The sequence below is a fragment of the Mus caroli genome, unplaced genomic scaffold (assembly GCF_978045245.1).
Source record: "Mus caroli unplaced genomic scaffold, Mus_caroli_1 scaffold_15, whole genome shotgun sequence".
Classification (NCBI taxonomy): Eukaryota; Metazoa; Chordata; class Mammalia; order Rodentia; family Muridae; genus Mus; species Mus caroli.
In genome coordinates, this window is record NW_028227270.1 from 20633287 (window position 1) to 20654960 (window position 21674).

General features: G+C 42.9%; 1 protein-coding gene across 1 annotated transcript in view; it reads left to right on the top strand.

Moving 5' to 3' along the window:
* Nucleotides 1–653: 653 nt before the first annotated feature.
* Cdk7 (cyclin dependent kinase 7) overlaps nt 654–21674 on the top strand; it is a 29388-nt gene continuing 8367 nt past the window's right edge. The window contains exons 1-8 of the mRNA XM_021179873.3: nt 654–820; nt 1076–1135; nt 9045–9078; nt 11198–11265; nt 12480–12548; nt 14193–14303; nt 15259–15377; nt 20738–20837. Of these exons, the coding sequence (XP_021035532.1) occupies nt 755–820; nt 1076–1135; nt 9045–9078; nt 11198–11265; nt 12480–12548; nt 14193–14303; nt 15259–15377; nt 20738–20837 (627 nt within the window). The 5' untranslated portion in view covers nt 654–754. The remainder of the gene's footprint in view (nt 821–1075; nt 1136–9044; nt 9079–11197; nt 11266–12479; nt 12549–14192; nt 14304–15258; nt 15378–20737; nt 20838–21674) is intronic.

Consider the following 21674-nt stretch of genomic DNA (forward strand, 5'->3'; position numbering starts at 1 on the left):
TTGAACTCAGGACCTTCCGAAGAGCAGTCAGTGCTTTTACCTGCTGAGCCATCTCACCAGCCCCTGTATGTTTTTCTTAATTCATTAGTTTCTAATTTTTATAAGACCAAAGACTCATTCTATAGCATTCAGTAGGGCTTGGTTTTTATTTCCTGGGCCTGTTTCTTCATAAATCAGCCTTTAAAAACTTGAGGGTGGGACGGGGAGGGGTACCCGATTGGAGGGAGTGGGGCAGAGATCGGGATGTAAAGAGAATAAGTCAATAAATTAGGGGGGGAAACATGCACAAAAACAAAAACAAAACAAAACAAAACAAATGGAGGGGTTTGGTGTCCATAGAGACTCAGACGACACAGTAACGCAAAACAAGACAGCTGCAAGGACAAGCCCTTACACTTCTGCTACATTCCGAACTTAGAAATACCATGTCAGAACCCTGGCCTATCATCTTTGGAAGCAAAAAAAAAAAAAAAAAAAAAAAAAAAATCCACGTTAAAGACAAAATCCAGTAACATGAACACTGACTGCAGTCTAGGACAGCACAGCTTCCAGGTACTGTGTGCACGTGGCAGCGGGGAAGGGCAGGGTTCGCGGCCCAACTCAGCTTCCGTAGGAGTGGCCCCGCCCACAGCGGAAGTATGGGCGGGACCCGTAGGTCGTGTGCGTCCAGCGACCGGAAGTAGCTGTTGGACGCTTTAAATTCCTGCGGGGTGGAGGGCTTAGCTTGGGTTCCCAGGTCTGGTTTCTCACTCGCATGGCTGTGGACGTGAAGTCTCGAGCGAAGCGCTATGAGAAACTGGACTTCCTCGGAGAGGGACAGGTGAGGCCTTGGGCTGAGTTCTCGCGCAGGCAGGCACAGCCTGGCTACCGCCGGCTGGTCGGTCCCCTTGTCACCATCCCTGAGCTGCTGCTTCCCTGCTGGAGAAGAGGCCTCCAGACCACGTAGCGGGCCGTGGCCAGTCCCCTCCAGAATCAGGGTTTCTTTGTTCTTAAAGGGGGAGGTGGGGAAGGGCCAAAAACCAACCAGCAGGTAAAGAAAGACCTCTTACGACTTTGTTACTGTTCCCCTTTCTAGTTTGCGACGGTCTATAAGGCCAGGGACAAGAACACCAACCAAATCGTCGCCATTAAGAAAGTGAGTTGCCTTTTTATGTTGTTTCCTCTCTAGTCTTTGCGTCTTGCTTGCCACATAGCCCTTGCTGGCACGGACCTCGCGATTTAGAACTTGCTGCGAGCCTTAACCCTTTTGCTTTGTGTAGTTTGGGGGTTTGCAGGTTTGCAGGCGTACTCCACCACGCCAGGCAACTCTAAGAGAGAAAATGCCCGTACATTAACAGTTGATGGATGGCTATCTGTCTGTGAGACAGTCTTGCTATGGAGTCCAGATTGGTCTCCCAACTCGTGGAAATCCTTCTGCCTCTGCCTCCGAGTGCCGGGGATTACAGACATGGGTTACCTTTGGCTTCATATTACTGCCCACAGTCACACTGATTGAAGGAGTTACAAGAACTCTATAGACAGTAGTATTTATGCCGGGTGTGGTGGCGCACGCCTTTAATCCCAGCACTCGGGAGGTAGAGGCAGGTGGATTTCTGAGTTCGAGGCCAGCCTGGTCTACAGAGTGAGTTCCAGGACAGCCAGGGCTACACAGAAAAACCCTGTCTCGAAAACCACCCCCACCCCCCCCAAAAAAAAATAAAAACAAAAACCAGACAGTAGTATTTATTAGTGTCCTGTGTTTCAAGATGGAACTCGGGCTGAAACGGTTTTTGTTCAAGTTAAAACGTTTCATTCCCTAAAAGTTGGTTGTTGGCTATGGAGGCAAGGACAGTGTCTCTTCAGTCCCTTTGGATGGCATGGTCTTTCCATGCCGAAGGTTGTTAAAGGTGTGTTATCTATACACAAAGGTTTTCATTGGCATCAGCAATACTGATAATAGTGTAATTTCTAGAAAGATTTAAGTATTTTTAAAACTTAAATTCATTAACAACACCCTGATATAATTTCCTGTGTGCCAAACACTTTTGACTTTTTTTTTTTCTTCCCCCACTTAACCTCCAAATAGCCCGTGAAATAGGTAAAGTGTCTTTGCCTTCCCTTTGAGGTACCTGAGGCTAGTTAGATGGCTTGAAGATCGCACAGCTAGGAATGCGGAGGCATTAGAACAGAGCAGTTGGTTGTGCTTCGTTCTTCTGCTGACATCTATAGCCAGCTCATGGTGACTCTGCATAGAACTCAGGGCCTGTTATAGTTGAGCTCTGTATTCCTGTGCTACTTTGAATCTGTTGTTTCCTTTGTAATCTCATAACTCCATTGAAGTATGGAGAATCACACTTGCATCTGGCAGCCTCCCCTTTTCATTCATTTGGTATTTGGCTTGCTGTCTTTTCAGTGATTCTGTTATTATCATTGTTTTATTTTAAGACATTATTTTTGTATCAATATTTTCAGGTGGGGGCGCTTGTGTGCCACAGGACATGTGCAGGATCCAGGACAACTGCAGAGAGAGCCTGTTTTCTCTCTCTGCCTTGTAGGTTCCAGGGACTGAGACCTGGCTTGGTAGCAAGTGCCTTGGCTGGGCGTGGTGGCCTATTTCTGTAAGCCCAGCTACTCCAAAGGCTGAAGCAAGAGAATCAAATGGTAGCATTTTCCAGAACTGGGTAGGTAGAGATAGGCATATCCCAGAGGCTGCCTCCGTGTAGCATTTCCTACGTGGTAGATGCCCGTGAGAGACACTTTCTCACAGAAACAAGGTAGACAGTGTCTGAGGAAGAACATCTGAGTTGGCCTCTAGCCAGTACTGAGTTGCCTCTAGCCTGTACACATGCCTGCATATGCACACACACAAACATACATACTTACACCTACATTTGTGCACCCTTAAAGACATATATACATAAAGTTCAGGACCTTCTTGAGCTAAAGAGTAAATTTCAAGGCTAGCACAGGCAATTTAGTAAGACCCTGTCTCAAAATAGAAAGTAAAAGGCTGGAGAGATGGCTCAGCTGCTTGTTCTTCCAGAGGTTCGTTGTTCAATTCCCAGCAACCACATGGTGGCTCACAACCATCTGTAATGAGATCCAATGCCCTCTCCTAGTGTCTGAAGACAGCGACAGAAAAAAAAAAAATTTACATGCCCGGCACTGGTGGTGCATGCTTTTAATCCCAGCACTTGGGAGGCAGAGGCAGGCAGATTTCTGAGTTCGAGGCCAGCCTGGTCTACAGAGTGAGTTCCAGGACAGTTAGGGCTGCACAGAGAAACCCTGTCTCAAAAAAAAACAAAAACAAAAAAAAATAAAAATAAACAAAACAAGACAAACAAACAAATAAGGCCTAGGCTTAGTAGGTGGAACCTTTGCCTAGTACATGTGAAGCCTGCTGTTGTGGAAAACAAGCACCAGAACCATATCCAAACACCAGAAGAAACAACAAAACACTAGAACGTTTCCTTTTTCTTGAGACAGGAACTCTGTAGCCCAGGCACACTCCTATTAGTCTTCCTGTTCCAGCCTCTCAATGATGGTATTCCTGGTGTGAGCCGCTCCCATCCTCCCCTCTTCTCTCTGCTGCTGTCTTTGTTATTACCAGGTCTACTTATGGCTCACCATCCCAGCCACGCTCACCTTTCTATTCCTTGAACGTGTTAGATTTGTTCTAGTCCCAGGATTGTTGTATTTTCTCTTTCTTCCTGTTGCCCTGTTTTGTCTCGAGAACTTGGTGTAGTTGAATTCTATTTCACTCAGATGTCTCTCCACCTAGAGGTGCCTTTTAAATACACCAAAACAAGTGTTTCCCATTGCTTCCCTGTTCTTTGCAGCTCTTTACTCTATATCATCTTCATGCCACTGCCAGACTCTGACATCCTTCCGTCTGAGTGCATTGCCCACGAGAATCTACTAACATTATTCCTGGGGCTGTGATGGCCACATCTGTAGGCATGTGTTTGTTTATTATGTGTGTGGGTGTTTGCCAGCATGTCTGTCTGTACAGCTATGTATAGAAACCAAAAGAATGTTTTATTCCCTGGGACAGGTCTTACAGATGGTTGTGAGCTCTTATATGGTCACTGAGAATCAAACCTAGATCCTCTGGAAGAGCAGTCAGTGTGCTCTTCACCATTGAGTCAGGACAGATGGATACAGTTGAGCATGTTCTCAGAGACACTTAGGAGGGTCATCCGAGTCTAGAAGTTGAGAAAAAACATAGTACACTCTGGTATCTGAATCAAAGAAAACCTTGAGTTGACTAATAAAATCTTTTCATATGGTTGACATATTGGGTTTTGTAATTGTAGATACAAGTGGGTTTTCTTGCTTCTTTTAACATTCATTAGCATTAAGAATTTGCCGGGCAATGGTGGAGCACACCTTTAATCCCAGCACTTGGGAGGCAGAGGCAGGTGGATTTCTGAGTTCAAGACCAGCATGGGCTACACAGTGAGTTCCAGGACAGTCAGAGCTACACAGAGAAACCCTGTCTCGGAAAAAAAAAAAAAGTACTTATTAAGCAAAGGCTTTTAATATGCTATATTTTCTTTTGTTTGGCTTTTCAGTTTCTTTAACTGAACTTTATGTCCAGGACATTTGGAGTGGCTGGTTTGTGGGACATCACTTAGCTCTGTGAACATTTGAGGATTTGGTGCTGTGAAGCTTCAGTTTCCAGCACTCATAATTTCTACTGATACTCACTTGTTAACACCCTCTTTAATTTGATAAAGAAAAAGAGCAATTAAACTGCTTTTGGATTTACTATAACTTGGGCTTCTTGAAGTATGGCTTATGTAACTTAGCAGTTCAGAGCAGTAACTGCTTTTATAGAAACCCAAGTTTGGTTTCTAGAACTCATGTTACCGGTAGCTAACAAGTGTTGGTTCCAGGTGATCTGACATCCTCTGCCCTCCACAGGCACAAGGTGTAGATGTGATCCACACAAATATTTATGCAGGCATAACACCCCAACATATAAAATAAATACTGTTTTTTTATTTGTTTGTTTGTTTGGTTTTTTGGTTTTTTTTGTTTGTTTGTTTTGTTTTTCGGTTTTTCGAGACAGGGTTTCTCTGTGTAGCCCTGGCTGTCCTGGAACTCACTCTGTAGACCAGGCTGGCCTTGAACTCAGAGATCCGCCTGCCTCTGCCTCCCAAGTGCTGGGATTAAAGACGTGCGCCACCACACCCGGCAATAAATACTGTTTTAAAAAAATTATATAAAACCCTGTCTCAAAAAAACAAAAAACAATATGTGTGTGTATGTGTGTGTGTAGTCTGTCTTGGATCAGTGTGTTGGTGTGTGTGTGTGTGTGTGTGTGTGTGTGTTGGGGGGTGTGGTGCATACACATGAATGCTCAGGTCTGCCCACGCACTAGCTAGAGTAAGACATTCCATGGCTTTTTGCCTTTGAGACAAGGTCTCAATAAAACCAGACCCTTGCTATCCTGGATCTTTCTGTCCCAGTCCTCCAGTGATGGGACTTCAGGCCCATACGGCCATGACTGGCCTTTTCCATGGGTACTGGGGATTTGATTAAGGTTCTTATGTTTGCAGAACCAGTGTTACTACTGTGCCATTCTCCCAGGACCCCTATCTCCCTTAATATTTTATTTATATATATGCACGTGTGTCTGCATGAGTATATCTGTAGATTGAACCCAGGGCTTTAAGCATTTTAGGCAAGTGTTTTATCATTGAGCAATATCCCTATTCTATATCATTGTGTTTTGTTTTGAAATTTTTTAAGTATTTAAAGTATTTGTGTCTAGTGGGTGGGAATACATGGCCACTGTCTACTTGTGGATGTTAGGGACAGCTTACATGTATAAAGGGAATGGAATGAAGTCTTGGTGGTGTTTTTAAAAATGTTTTATCTGATGTAAGCATGGCAAAATAGTAGTCACTTAAATCTGTACGATAGAGGGCTTCAGGGGTTACTCTGCTCTTACTGTCTGTCTGTTTGAAGTTCTTTCCCATGTAAATTTCATAATCAGTTTGTCACTGTCTTATGTTTTGTACTGTAATACATGGCCCACTTGTAAATAGAAAGTTCTTTTTTTAGTGTACTGTGGGCCTGAGTACCATAGGCTTTCCATGGAAATCTCTGACCAGGCCTGGTGTGAAGGTTCCAGTGAAAGGAAGCAACTTCCCCTCCCTGCCTGCACTTGCTTCCCTTCCCCAGAACCCTTGTGCCAGGCTTGGCCAGAGATTTCCATGGAAAGCCCATACGGCCCACATTTGGCGCCCAACGTGGGGGCTCTCAAACAGACATGACTGCACCTATCGGATACTGCAGAAAGGTGAGCCCACCCACACCTCTGGAAACAATCAGTCTGTCTTTTCCTACTGTGCTTTCAGTCAGCGCCATGGCGTAGATTTAGACACTAAAGGGGCAACTGAAGCCTCCTGGCCAGAGCTACTATCTGGTGTTGGCCGAAGGTCCCTCTGGCCTCTGTCTAAATGCTGATAGCCTGCAACAGGTGTTGTCAAAGACTCTTTATCTAACTTCTCCTTAAAACAAAAAGAAAACCTGTTAATGTAGCAGCCATGTAAAAGCCACAGGGCGGCTGCCAGTTCTTAAATCTGTGGGAAGGCTTAGCGTTTTGGACCTCTGTGGAATCCCAAGACAAATAGGCCAAGGGAACATTCCCATTGGATAAGCGCTTCTCTTTTTTATCATGGGCAACTCACCATCACATAAAACATCACCCCAGGCCAGAGAAATCCATGCCTTACTAAACAAGCCTCCTTGTTTTGGGAGGAAGTCCTTCAGATAGTGCCATGCATGACCAATGATAATATTTATAGCCCAGACTCATAGATCCAAGTAGCTTCTCTCATCAAAAACAGAGATACCCAAATAAGAAAAATACCGTCCTGTGATTTTTTTCCCCCCAAACTTAGCTGCCATTCAGCAATCCATAGGGCCATCTAAAATAAGACAAACTGATAGCAACACAGTCCTGAGCCCCCTCAGTCAGTTAAACCCAAAGATCCTAAAAACCACTCTATTTCAGATCTCACAGCCGTTACCCAATTAATAAGAGAAGTAAAATCCATCTACCAACCTCTGCCTCCTTATGTCTAGGAGGAAAAACTAAATAAATTATCCCCTCCTCCTACCCCTCCCTCTCCCTCTCAAGGGCAAGACTCCATTAAAAAAACAAAGGAGCTACTGCCTGCCTCTCCCCTTACTTTCCCTCCCTCCATTCAACCAGAGAGAGGTATCTCTTCTCCAACTCATAGACAAAGCCTCACCTAACTCCATAGCTCCTTGCCCCCAATCATCCATCACCCAACAACTTTTTAATATTGGAGACTCTTGCAAAACCAACACCGCCTCCCATTCTACTCAGGAGCCTGATACAGAACTAAAAACCCAAACCGCTCAAGCATTCCCAGTTAACATCAACCCCAGTGCCCCCTCTCTCCCTGCCCTCTCCTCCATTCGGCCCCCGGGGCTTCCATTTTGTTCTCAACTCCTCCTCAGTGTCCAGCTGCTTCTGGGATGCCTGAGACTAAAAACCTGTTCTCTCTGGCCAAAACACTGAAACTCTGGCAGGACTCCGGGTTTTGTCCCACTCCCTTTATTCCCCCTCAGCAATTGCCCCGCAGTATACAGTTAGGAGAATTTTCCAGCCCTTGTATAAAGTATAAGGAACAAACTGTTCTTTGGGATGGCCATTGCTTTGTAGAGTTTGTGGTGTTCATTCAGTGTTACTGGCTTTGTTTGTTTGTTTGTTTTTAATCTATCACATGTTGTAAGTTTGCTTTGTGAAAAATGCAGGATTATTAACATGAAGGTCTTAAAGCCCACAGTCACAGGGACACACCTCCAACAAGGCTACACCTACTCCAACAAGGCCACACCTATTCCAACAAGGCCACATCTACTCCAACCAGGGTAGACCTAAATGCCACTTCCTGGGCAGAGGAAACCATCATATTCCACTCCTCTGTCTCAAAAACCAAAAGTGGAGGTCGGGGAACGGGGGATATAAAGGAGACAATTATTTTGTGTGTATTCATGTACCACAGCCTGCTCTGAAGGTCAGAGAGTTAACTTGTGGGAGTTAAATTGTAGGTCCAGGGGCTTAACCTGGATTGTAGAGTTTGGCCTCAATTGAGCCAGCTTTCAGGTCCAAGATATTTATTGTTGGTAAATTTAGTTGTTTGCACAGTTAGTGCAGAACCTTAGAGTAGAAACTTGATTCTTCTTTGGTTTTATGTGTTGGAGCTCACACTCTGCTGTTAACCATGCTATGACTCCTTTGGATTTCTGGCTGTCCTCCTGAGTTACATTTTACTGTGGCTAATTTGTTTTTTTTTTGTTGTTGTTGTTGTTGTTATATTTTTTTAAGACAGGATCTAGAACTCAATATGTAAACCCTGGGTAACTTCAAACTCAGAGACCTGCTTTCCTGCTTTATAAGAGTTGAGATAAGGGCTGGAGAGATGTCTCAGCAGTTAAGAGCACCGACTGCTCTTCCAAAGGTCCTGAGTTCAAATCCCAGCAACCACATGGTGGCTCACAACCATCCGTAACAAAAATCTGCTGCCCTCTTCTGGAGTGTCTGAGGAGAGCTACAGTGAACTAACGTATAATAAATAAATCTTTAAAAAAAAAAAAAAAAAAGAAAGAAAGAAGAGTTGAGATGGAGGAAGGCAATGCACCGCCTGTCCCCGCTGTTTGCGTTTGCCTGATGCAGAGCCTTGCTATGTCCCAGGAGCTAAGACTACAGGTGCTAGCTAAGTCTTTGTGCATTCTGATTATTCATTAATCTCACACACTCTGAGGTTTCCGTTGGTTTTATTTAAAACTTGTATTATTTTATGTATCAGTAGTCTGTGCACCACTTGTATGCTTGATACCATCCACGGTCAGAAGTTGTCATTGGATCCCACTAGAACTGCGAGCTGCTGTGTGAATGCTGAGAAACAACATAGATCCTTTGGAAACAGTCAGTGTTTTCAACCCCTGCTCCATCTCCATCCTCTCTACACATTATTAATATATGTATCTTGGCTTTTTTTTCTTCCCTCTTTCTCTCCCAGATCAAACTTGGACACAGGTCAGAAGCTAAGGATGGTAAGTGTTACCTGTAATTTGATCAAATAGGAGATGTTCTGAGGAAAATGCCAATGAGGGTTAATAATAGTTCAGTAGAGTTACTGTAGTGTCTCTAGAGCAACAGTTCTCAACCTGAGATCAGGACCCCATTGCGATGTAAACAGATGTTTGTTGCAAGAAATATTAAAAAAATGAACCAGTGTGTTCCTGTGCTTGTGCCTCTTCCTTGGTTCTTATCTCATGGAAACTGTCTGGCCCAGAGCTCCTGAAATGTCTCCACCCAGCTCACTAACTTCCCACTGGTGGGTCGCTACCAAGCCAGCCCCATGCTTCTAATTCCCCATGACCTTTGTGGTGCACATCAGGCAAACCCATGCTTTGCTCCCTTGCCTTTCTCTCTTGAACCCAGATGAGCTGCTGCAAGAAGGAAAACACCACACAAACTTAGTTTGAAACCACAGTAACTCAAATCACTGGGTGCAGGAACTAAAATCCTAATTTTGTAAACCTTATTAAATATAAATCCTCGCCGGCCATGGTGGCGCACGCCTTTAATCCCAGGACTTGGGAGGCAGAGGCAGGCGGATTTCTGAGTTCTAGGCCAGCCTGATCTACAGAGTGAGTTCCAGGACAGCCAGGGCTACACAGATAAATCCTGTCTAAAAAAAAAAAAAATCTAACTCCTCTAGTGGTAAATTCTGACAGATCTGCCATCGAGACCAGGAGACACTCATAGTTACATCTTGTCTCACTGTCTCTGTCCAAAGAGGCCTAGCTCTCCTGCTCTTCCTCTGTCCAACCCCAAAGTCCCGCCTACTCACCCACGATTGGCACCTTTATTCATTAGGGGATGGTTTGCAAGAAGTCACCTGAGTATGTGACTCATTCCTTGATTGCAGCCCCTCCCTGGAGAGCTAATTAGCATCAAAATACAAACAACCCAGGACTATCCACAACAGATATTTACATTAGGATTCATAACAGTAGCAAATAACAGTTGTGAAGTAGCAATGAAAATAATGTTATGGTTGGGAGTCATCACTGCATGAGAAACAGTGTTAAAGGGTCTCAGCATTAGGAAGGCTGAGAACTAGTACACTAGAGAATAAAGTGAGTCCAGTTAGAAACCACATGTTTTGAGAGATGGCTCAGCGGTTAAGAGTACTGACTGCTCTTCCAAAGGTCTTGAGTTCAAATCCCAGCAACGACATGATGGCTCACAACCATGTGTAATGAGATCTGATGTCCTCTTCTGGTGTGTCTGAAGACAGCTACAGTGTACTTACATATAACAAGTAAATCTTTGGGCCAGAGTGAGCAGAAGTCCTGAGTTCAATTCCCAGCAACCACATGATGGCTCACATCTATCTATACAGCTACAGTGTACTCATTAAATAAATAAATAAGTAAAAATATAAATCTTTTAAAAGAAAGAGAGAAAGAGGAAGAAAGAAAGAGTGAGCATGTAAGCATCGCAAGGAGCTGTCACGTTCTGTGAGTGGCAGGCAGTGAGGGCTTTGGTGCCTGGTCTGGGTGCCCTCACTGCTGCTTTGGGTGTTGTAGATCGCTGCTGTTTTGCATTTCTGCTGTGCTCCTTGCTTTGAAAAAGTTACATCTTCCTAGAGGATCACAAAGTTCCTGTAGAATGGACACACTGGGGATAGGTTTATTTCTTATTTTCAAGCCTCTTAGAATGTTAGGTCCTATTTAGCCACCAACTAATAGTTACTATGAAAAAGCCATCTGGGAAAGTGCTGGCACTGCTGTAATGTTGATTTCTATCTTTCGTATTGAAAAAGGATAACGTTAGTGCTAATTTGCTATTAGCACACAGTCTTCCTCTAATGTTTATAGGACAAGAGAAAAGGCCCTATTACCACATATTTGTTACATGTCTGTTTATGCTATTGTAATAACTTCAGAATGATATACTAGAGAGAAGTACTTGCCATTTTTCATATACTGTGTTAAGCTACCTTAAAACAATGTGAAAAAAAATTCTCATAAAAATAGTTAAAGTTACTCTCTTTGTGTATGTAAAATGTCTATTTTTCTGAATGGCCTTTTCAAAAAGTACATTTGTAAAAGGTTTGATATTTCAGAATTTTTGTTCATTTTTTACATTCTTTTTCTATAGGTATAAATAGAACAGCTTTAAGGGAGATAAAGCTCTTACAGGAACTCAGTCATCCAAATATAATTGGTGTGAGTATGATCTAAGCTGTTTGCCCTTTGGGATCCTCTGTATTCTGAATATGATGGGTACTGATCAGAGGCTCAGTATGGTGCACTGATGTAGGTAACCTTGCAGACCACTGAAGGCTGATTAGCTTGAAGTATACTTTCTAGTCCACCTTTGCTGTGAGCAGTGTCGTTATATTATACATATGACTGAGGAAAGGAATTAGATGTCTCCATACAGGCTAATTTTGTCAGAAATGATTTTGTATCCAATGGTTAAAAGCAGCAGCTTACATTTAAACTGAGAACCTTTTAGCCCGTGTGTGGGCTGCAGTGGGTTTCAGTTCAGTTACTGTAGTTTGTGCACTGGAAATGCAAGTATGTATCCTGTACCTAGCAAGACGTTTCTTACGAATTTTGCTTAGGAATTTTTGTTTGATTTTTGTTTTGTTCAAGACAGGGTTTCTCTGTGTAGCCCTGACTGGCCTTGAATTCAAGGATTTGTTTGCTTCTGCCTCCCAAGTGATGGGACCAAAAGCATGTGTCACCATGCATGACGAGATTTTTTTTTTTTTTTTTGAGACAGGGTTTCTCTGTGTAGCCCTGGCTGTCTTGGAACTCACTTTGTAGACCAGACTGGCCTCGAACTCAGAAATCTGCCTGCCTCTGCCTCCTGAGTGCTGGGATTAAAGGCATGAGTCATCATTGCCAGAGCTGTGAACTTTTTATTAATTAATTTATTCTAATTCTCGGATTTTAGAGAAAGCAGTTCTTAAGTTTTTAGTGAGTTTGTTAAATGGGTTAATATTTTTGTACCCAAGAATACTAATTCCTGTTAAAAAATAGGGCAAATGTTAAATTTAATAAAGGAGTCTCAGATTCACAGGAAATTGCCAGCATAAGTTTAAAAATTTAAGCCAGGCAATGCATATTTATATTACTTATTTATAACCACATGAGAGGTGGAGGCAGAGCAGGAGGAGTAAGTTAAAGGCCAGCCTGGACTTCATAGCAAGTTTTAGGTCGACGTGACATATAATGATCTCAAAAATCCAAGCACTGGTTGATGTATCTTAGTGGTAGAACACTTGCCTAGCATGCTGAAGGCCCTGGGTTTACCAGTAGCATGTGTGGGAAAAGCAAACATAATTTAAAAAAAATTACTCACCAACAATAAATTCCAATATTATTAAATAAAAAATAACAATTTAACTTGATTTTTTTTTTTCCCTTTGCAGCTCCTTGATGCATTTGGACATAAGTCTAACATTAGCCTGGTCTTTGATTTTATGGAAACTGACCTCGAGGTAAGATAGGATTCCTGGAGACTTATTCCTCTCCTTAGTGAAAGAGAAACCTGCATGTTTATTCTGCTTTAAGAAAATACTGATGCAAAAAAAAAAAAAAAAAAAAAGGCTTAATTTTGCAGAAGTCAAAAGATCTCTAATTTCTTTATATTTAATTGTACTTCTAGTATTATGTACAGAGATTAAGATTTTATTGGCATTTTACCAAGTTCCCTTTAACTTACTAACATTTTTTTTAACACATTAGACTTGACAATTTTACATTTATCTCCATATTATTAAAGGTTAATGTCTTCTTTTAGAAAATCAAGTTTCTTTATAAAAGTTGCAGGCTTTTTATTAATTAAATCTCCAAAACACTAATCGTCCAAGGAATTAAAACTAAAATTCTTATACATTGCTGGTTTGAGTCCAAATTATACAGTCCCTTTGGAAAGCAGTACAGTTTGTTAAAAATTAAAGACATGTTTACTATCAGATCAAAGGTAAAGGGAATTTTATGACAGCATCAAGCAAAGGAATGCACTAGATATAGACCAGTGTCCCCGCATCAGTAGCTCTAATTCACCAGTACTATATATAGTGTGTGTAATAATACCAGTAATACTACAGTCATTATTAACAGTTATGTGCTCTAGCAACCACTGTATGTTACATATCCAAGAGAAAACACTTGGTGTGTGGGTGTTCACTAAAACTAGAAACAGCTAAAATGTGTTTTATTATCTAGAGGATGTATACACAGTCACTTATACAAGAAAGTGCTGCCCGGGAATAAAAAGGAACCAATAAGTCTAATAACAAGCTGACTGGCAGAGCTTCCAGGCCATCTCATTGGATTCAGTCCTCTTTCCCTCTGTTGCCTTCCGTCATGGGCATACATTTTCACTCTTTCCCAGGCCATTTCAAGACATAAAGTCTTAGTTTAATTACCGCTGTAAGGAAATGCTTGGTCTCCTTTAATTCTACCACAATTGCTTAGAACTCACTCTGTAGACCAGACTGGCCTTGAACTCAGAAATCTGCCTGTCTCTGCCTTCCAAGTGCTGGGATTAAAGGCATGGGCCACCACGCCCCGATATGTGTCTGTTCTTAAGCAGCCTTTCTCCTGCCAAGAGGTTATACTGTGGAGTTCAGGTAGAGCTCAGGCCAGTCTTCCTTTACCATGTGAGCTGAGCTGGGATGAAGTGGTTTCCCAAAGCATGCACTTGCTAGAAGGGGCAAGGAAACCCACAGATACTTGACACTTCCAAGCCAGAGCTGTAGGATACACAGCATTGCTTACCACCCAAACTAATGATATTCTCTTTTAACCGCTTAATTCTGGAAAGTCTTACAACACCTTTTTTTTTTTTTTCGTTTTTAGAGACTGGGTTTCTCTGTGTAGCCTTGGCTGACCTGGAACTCACTTTGTAGACCAGACCGGCCTTGAACTCAGAAATCCGCCTGCCTCTGCCTCCCAAGTGCTGGGATTAAAGGCATGCGCCACCATGCCCAGCTCATACAACACCTTTTAAAGGAGAGTTGGATAATATACCATAGAAATTCTTGATATGAATATATTAATTTTAAATCAGTAAGTTATTTGCTAGAGCTCATTTGGAATAATGAAACATAGCTGTATATTGCCTGTCTATTTTATAGGTTATAATAAAGGATAACAGTCTTGTGTTGACACCATCCCACATTAAAGCCTACATGTTGATGACTCTTCAGGGCTTAGAATATTTACATCAGCATTGGATTCTACACAGGGTAAGATTCTAAGGAATGATCCATCTATCTGTGAGAGGTCTTGCTTTGTATTCCAGGAAGGCCAGGAATTTGCCTTGCAGCCCAGTTGGCTTCAAATTCATGGTTTTCTGCATTAACTCCTGAAGGCCAGAAAGTTGTGAGCATGTCTACCACATCTGACTTTTAATGTTGCTGCTTAAGTTTGATTAAACTTTTTGTCAGTGGTCAGTTGGAGTTTTGTTTTACGTATTTCAAGTGCATGTGTCTGTGTGTGAGAGTCCAGGTGCATGACTGTAGTTGGGTATGTGCCACAGTACATTGTGGAAGTCAGATGAAAACTCCCAGGAGTCAGTTCTCTTCTGCCACTTTGAGGGGTTTATGAATCAAATTAGGTCATTACATTTACTGCAAATGGCTCTAACTGATGAGCCACCTTGCCAGTCCGTTGGTTGTTTTTGTTTTGACTATAGCACCTTCCCCTGTAACCTAGGCTGGCTCTGTGCTTATGATGACTACTGGTGCATGCCGTCATATCCATTTTGATCTCTCGTTGTCTAAGGTCCTCTACTACCCTTTGGTTTTTAAGACAGAACTCAATCTGTAAACCAGGCTGGCTCTGCCTCCCAAGTGCTGGGATTAAAGGCATGCATTACACCCAGCTTTGTTCTCTGAGTTTTAAAGTTAACTGGTGTTGGGCCATAGTTCAGTTGGTAAAGTGGATGCCAAACATATATGAAGCCCTGGGGTTCAGTCCTCAACCCCACATTCGGTAAACCCTTAGTCCCAGCACTCTAGCGTAGAGGCAGAAGCATCAGAAGTTCAAGGTCATCTTTTTGATGATAGTGAATTCAAAGCCAGACTGGGCTACGCTGTCTTGATTACCTAAGTAAGTAAAGCAGTCTAACTAAATGTATCCCTGTGTTGTTTTCCTCTAATCCTGCTTCATTTTGTTTGTATTGATAACTGCTTGATACAGGATCTGAAACCAAACAACTTGTTGTTAGATGAGAATGGAGTTCTGAAACTGGCAGATTTTGGCCTGGCCAAATCATTTGGGAGCCCCAATAGGGCTTACACACATCAAGTTGTGACCAGGTAAGAACACAGAATTGAACAGGCTTCTCTGAAATACCTTTTCAGAACTTAGGAGTGAGTCACTCTTGATAGGTTCTCAGAATACAGTCCTTTTTATATTATGTCTACTTTACCACAGTAAAAGCACATAGCTCTTTCCGACAGAATCTAACTCAGTCCTTCAACTGGATATTTTTGATAAACTAAGTATTGAGTGTCCCAGTAACTTTTTTTTTTTTTTAATTCAGAAAATTATTGTAAACTGGGCATGGTTTTGAGCTCATTTATTCCCAGCACTTGGGAGGCAGAGACAAGGTGGATCTCTTTTTTTTTTTTTTTTTTTAAAGATTTATTTATTTATTATATGTAAGTACACTGTAGCTGTCTTCAGACACTCCAGAAGAGGGCGCCAGATCTCGTTGCGGATGGTTGTGAGCCACCATGTGGTTGCTGGGATTTGAACTCTGGACCTTCAGAAGAGCAGTCGGGTGCTCTTACCCACTGAGCCATCTCACCAGCCCCGGTGGATCTCTTTTGATGTCAGTCTGGTCCACAGCATGAGTTCCAGGACAGCCAAGGCTGTTATGCAGTAAAACACTTGTCTCGAAAAACCAATACATACAGGTAGCCTGGATTTCTAACCTCAGGGTATAACATGGTGTCTTGGACTTGCTAGGCAAATGTTTTATTTCTTTTGTGTATATGGGAGTGAGGGCACTTGTGTGTATGGAGGCCAAAGGACAGCTTTAAGTGTGGTTTGGTTCCTTGAGAGCTGTCTACACTCTGTGTGTTTGTGCGCACGCACGTGTGCATGGATGTGTGGGGGTGGTGGTCAAGTATATGGGTGCTTATGTTTGGTGACTGAAGTTGAAATCAAGTCTGTTCAGTCTCCCTCCATTTTATATAGATTCAATCAGTTTAAACACCTAGCTTGTTGTGGGCAGCCCTATCTATCTCCCCGAGCACAGGTGAACTACCAAGATAGCCCGGCATCGATGTGAGTGCTGGGAATCCAGAATCCTGTTCCGACGCTTATACAGCAAGCACTTTACCCACTGAGCCCGGCCCTCCACCGTGGTTTTTGAGATAGTATCTCATTGGGATCTGGAGCTAGGTGATAGGCACGGCTTGCTGACCAGTGAATCCGGATCCTCCTCCTCTACTTCTCCAGCCTTGGGAGCTGGGATTAACCTCAGGCCTGCATGCTTGATGGGGATGTGTGGTGGAATCTAACTGAGCCATCTGTTCCACTCTCAAAAATACTCACACACAGTTTAGCTTCATACACAGTAAGTTTTGAGAATAAGTAATTTATTTTGCTTTTACATTTTAGTTAAGATAAGCTACAACTTCTATTTCAACTTTATTTATTGGCCTTGTTTATTACATTTATCAATACTGATCTTATAGCAGGTATGGATGTAAATTCTCTATTCAAAGCATTAATATTTGTATTTTATATTATAAAATGTTGTGGGTGTTGTTCATAGTTTTGATGTGTCAAAACAGGAAATAAAAAAACAATCCCATACTAAAAACCCCCACAGATTTTTATAATTGTCATAGTGGCTTTGTTTTCTTTTCTTCCTTTTGAAATGGGGTCTCATATAACCTAGGCTGGCCTCAGACTCTGTGTATCAAAGGACGAGTTTGAACTCCCCATTCACGTCTGCTCCATATTGGATTGACAGATGTCAATTCGCTGGTTTTGTTTGCTTGTTTTTTTGAGACAGGGTTTCCCTGTGTAGCTCTGGCTGTCCTGGAACTCACTCTGTAGACCAGGCTGGCCTCTGCCTCCCAGGTACTGGAACTAAAGTTGTGCACCACCACACCTGACCTGCATTTGTTAATTCCTAAGATTTTTCAAGGATCTGAAAAAAATTACAGATCCTCCTATACATTATTTTGCCATCTTCTTCCAAATAAATTTTATGAGTATCAGTTGCCTGAACCTTGGGTAAAAAGAGAGGACGTGAGCTCTGGGAAGATATTGACAGTGGGTTACCAGAGTGGACATCATGGATGAAGCTGACAAAAATAGAGTGGTGGGAATAAAATCCCAGATTTTAAAGGTCATGGGGCTCTTTTTGGTCGTATCTCCTTGGCAATTGACTGTGTCAAGATGAAGCCAAACACCTTTCCTAACCGCTTGTCGTTAGAGACTTGTTGAAGTGGATGATGGAGAACCTCATACTTGCTGTGAGATGCACATGGCCACAGATGTAACTGTTGATGTTCTGAGTGAAGAGTGGAAGGAAGGGTCATGAGGTCCGAATCAGTGGTGGCAACAACAGACAAGGTTCTTCCATGAAGCAAGGTGTCTTGACACCCATGGCAGAGTGTTTCTGCTGTTGAATAAGGGGTGTTTTTTCTTTTAATTTTTTATTAGATATTCTCTTTATTTACATTTCAAATGCTATCCTGAAAGTCCCCATACCCCCCCCCCCGCCCCCGCCCTGCTCCCCTACCCACTCACTCCTACTTCTTGGCCCTGGCTTTCCCCTGTACTGGGGCATATAAAGTTTGCAAGACCAAGGGGCCTTTCTTCCCAATGATGGCCGACTAGGCCATCTTCTGCTACATATGCAGCTAGAGTCAAGAGCTCTGGGGGGTACTGGTTAGTTCATATTGTTGTTCCACCCATAAGGTTGCAGACCCCTTCAGCTCCTTGGGTACTTTCTCTAGCTCCTCCATTGGGGGCCCTGTGTTCCATCCAATAGATGACTGTGAACATCCACTTCCTTATTTGCCAGGCACTGGCCTAGCCTCACAAGAGACAGCTATATCAGGGTTTAAGGGGTGTTGTTACAGACCAAGGAGAACTGGAGAAAGGAAGGGCAAGTCTTTTCATGGTTGCATTGTGGATACCAATCTGAATGTTCTCAACTTAGTTATTGTATTAAAAAAAGTGGGGGTGGAGTGAGCAGGATATTCCTGGACTTGAGAGATTCTCCTGGGCCTCTGAGCTTGCAGCCCACAAGAGAATCTAAAAACTTTCAGTCTCCAAAGAAGATGTCTGCCAGTATATGGCTTGAAAGCTCTTAAACAAAGAAGGTAAAATGCTCAGGACCAACCGAGGTACCTGAGATGCAGTGCCTTGATACTCCATGTGTCCTACAGCACACACACCAGTGTGTTGCTCTGGACCAGCAGTACAAGAGGAGCAGGAGGAAGCTAAACTTCTGGTCAAGAGAATGAAGGAAGTCAAAGATGCTGGGAACAGATTGCCAAGAGACATAGACTCTCCTCCCGGAGAGTGCCTGCTTCTAAGTCTCAGCTCACCCAACATTCTTTAATTCTAACAGATAAATGATCAGACCCTGAAAAACAAAAGTAGATGAGAAGAGTTTTGGGGCCAGATGCAGTGTCACACCTGAAATACTCAGCACTGGGAATGCAGAGGCAGGAGGATCAAGAATTCAAGACAGGGGGCTGGAGAGATGGCTCAGTGGTTAAGAGCACCAACTCCTCTTCCGAAGTTCACGAGTTCAAATCCCAGCAACTACATGGTGGCTCACGACCATCTATAATGAGATCTGATGACCTCTTCTGGAGTGTCTGAAGACAGCTACAGTGTACTTGCATATAATAAATAAAATCTTTAACAACAACAACAACAAAAGAATTCAAGACAGGCCTTAATTATAGTGATCTCCGGACCAACTATGCAAGACCCTGTTTCAAAAAAATATAAAAATAAATGTTGCCAGGCGTGGTGGTGCACGCCTTTAATCCCAGCACTCGGGAGGCAGAGGCAGGCGGATTTCTGAGTTCGAGGCCAGCCTGTTCTACAGAGTGATTGCCAGGACAGCCAGGGCTACACAGAAAAACCCTGTCTTGAAAAATCAATCAATAAATAAATAAATAAATGTAGGCTAATAAAAAATTGAAAACAAAAAAAATGTAGGGAAGAATAAGAGAGAAAGAATTGGACATAGGTGGCTTTTATAGTAAGAAATAGCATGTTAATGGGAAGTCAAGTAGAGAGCAAAGAGTTTATGACAGAAAAGTGGAGAGAATTTCAGCAATCATGTTCTTGAGGACTGGAAAGGCAGGCGCTGTGGGACTCATGGTGAGTAGTGGGATCTAAGAAATGCAAGGATACTTCATCTTTCAAAAATTAGCCTTCCTGGGCATGTTGGCCCACATCTTTAATTCCAGCACTGGGGAGGCAGAAGCAAGCAGATCTTTATGCGTTCTGAGGCCACCCTGGTCTACAGAGTGAGTTCCTGGAAAGCCAGGACTACACAGAGAAACCCTGTAAAAGTACCTTTTATTCACCTGATGTAATTGCCATCTCTGGAGGCTTACTGCCTCCATCTGCTAGCCTAGTCCTGGAAGCTTCTAGCTGCATACAATCTTATCTAGGTCTAGAATATTTTCAGCCTCTAAGACTTGCTGCCAAAAAAGCTCTCCCCTCTCATCCCCTTTTCTAGTTCTTTTCTTATCTCTGACTGGCTGATTCAGTACAGCTGTTCTGGTTCAAACTCCTCTTCAAGCTGACTGATCCAATCTGGCTTCTGTCTTGGTCTCTGACTGGATTGCTCTGCTTGGCCTCGTACTAACTCTGGCAATATAGTCTAATCTTCTTTTTTTTTTTTCTCTTTTTTTTCTCGAGACAGGGTTTCTCTGTGTAGCCCTGGCTGTCCTGGCACTCACTTTGTAGACCAGGCTGGCCTCGAACTCAGAAATCCGCCTGCCTCTGCCTCCCGAGTGCTGGGATTAAAGGCGTGCGCCACCACGCCCGGCTAGTCTAATCTTCTGTCTCCTTCTTCTCTGGCTTGTTCTGTCTTCACCTGTGTCTAGCTTGTTCTCTCTGCAACTTGTCTCTACCACTGTCCCACTAAAAACTGCCTCCTCTCCTATCTTCCTCCCCCTGCCCTCTCCACTGTGCGCTCTCTCTCTCTCTCTCTCTCTCTCTCTCTCTCTCTCTTTCCGAGACTGTTTCTCTGTATAGCCCTGGCTGTCCTAGAACTCTGTAGACCAGGCTGGCCTCGAACTCAGAAATCTGCCCTGCCTCTGCCTCCTGAGTGCTGGGATTAAAGCCGTGCACCACCACGCCCAATTCTCCACTACTCTCTTAAGTAACATCCTTTTCCTCCCTTCTTGTAAGAGTTGGGCATATCCTATTCTGTCAAATCTTTCTCTGATTCATTTCTTTGTCTGCCTTTCAATTAGTACCTTCCAAATATGGGTGCTTCCGTTTACCAAATGACTTTACCTTTGTTGTTTGGGACTAAAGGTGTGTACTAAGGCTTAACCACAGCACAGCTAGTAACAGTTTTCCTAGTAAACAGCATCATCTTGGAGTTTACAGTGTGATCCCTTGTCATAGCCCTGATCAACAGAAACAAATCTATGACATTTCTTTTTGTTCTCAGATGGTACCGGGCTCCTGAGTTATTATTTGGAGCCAGGATGTATGGTGTGGGAGTGGACATGTGGGCTGTTGGTTGTATATTAGCAGAATTACTTCTAAGGGTAAGTTCTAAATCATTCACCTTTTAAGTATTGTTAACATAGTTCTGAAAATTGTCTAGGACTCACCTTTTTATCATAATCCCTATAGGAAAAAAAAATTGACAAGCAAAGTCAGTTTGTTAAATAAAAGTTTCAGCAGGTGTGATGATATACAATCCTGGCATGCAGGATGCCGAGGAAGGAGCATCACTGAGTTAAAGACTACATCGTAAAACTCTCCTGTCTAGTCCAGGGTCTCAGCCCCTGTAATGGTTCTACCATATTAAGTTATGCTTAGAGGTTTGTTTCCATGGTGATTGACTCTAAATTACATCAGGGTGACAAGATTAAGCATCACAGAGGTTGGAAAGATAACTAATCCAGTTGATAAAATACTTCTGCACAAGCATGAGACATTTCTGAATTCTTCCTGTTAGAGCTTGTACCAACTCTAGGTTCAGTTAGAAAACAAACCACACATAATTTGGTCAGGAACATTTAAGAATAATGCAAGGTGTGGTGGCTTACACGTGGGAGGCTGAGGCGGAGAGAATCACCTAGAAGTTCGCCTGTGTTTCAGAGTGAGACTGTTCCACCTAATCCCACACTCACAGCTGCAGTGGGATGGGAATCAGGAAGGACTGGCTAATAAGTGAACTAATGTCTAAAGATAAGCAGCAGTCACCATTGCCACCACTTGAGATTCCAGGGCTGAGATCTAGATCTGTTGAAAGAGACATCTGAGGGTTGGATGTCTCTTCTGATAACTTGCCAAAAATCTGCTTTTGAGGGGCTAGACTGCTGTCTAGTACTTAAAAGAGGACCCAGGTTCAATTCCTAACACCTGGTACTAGGAAT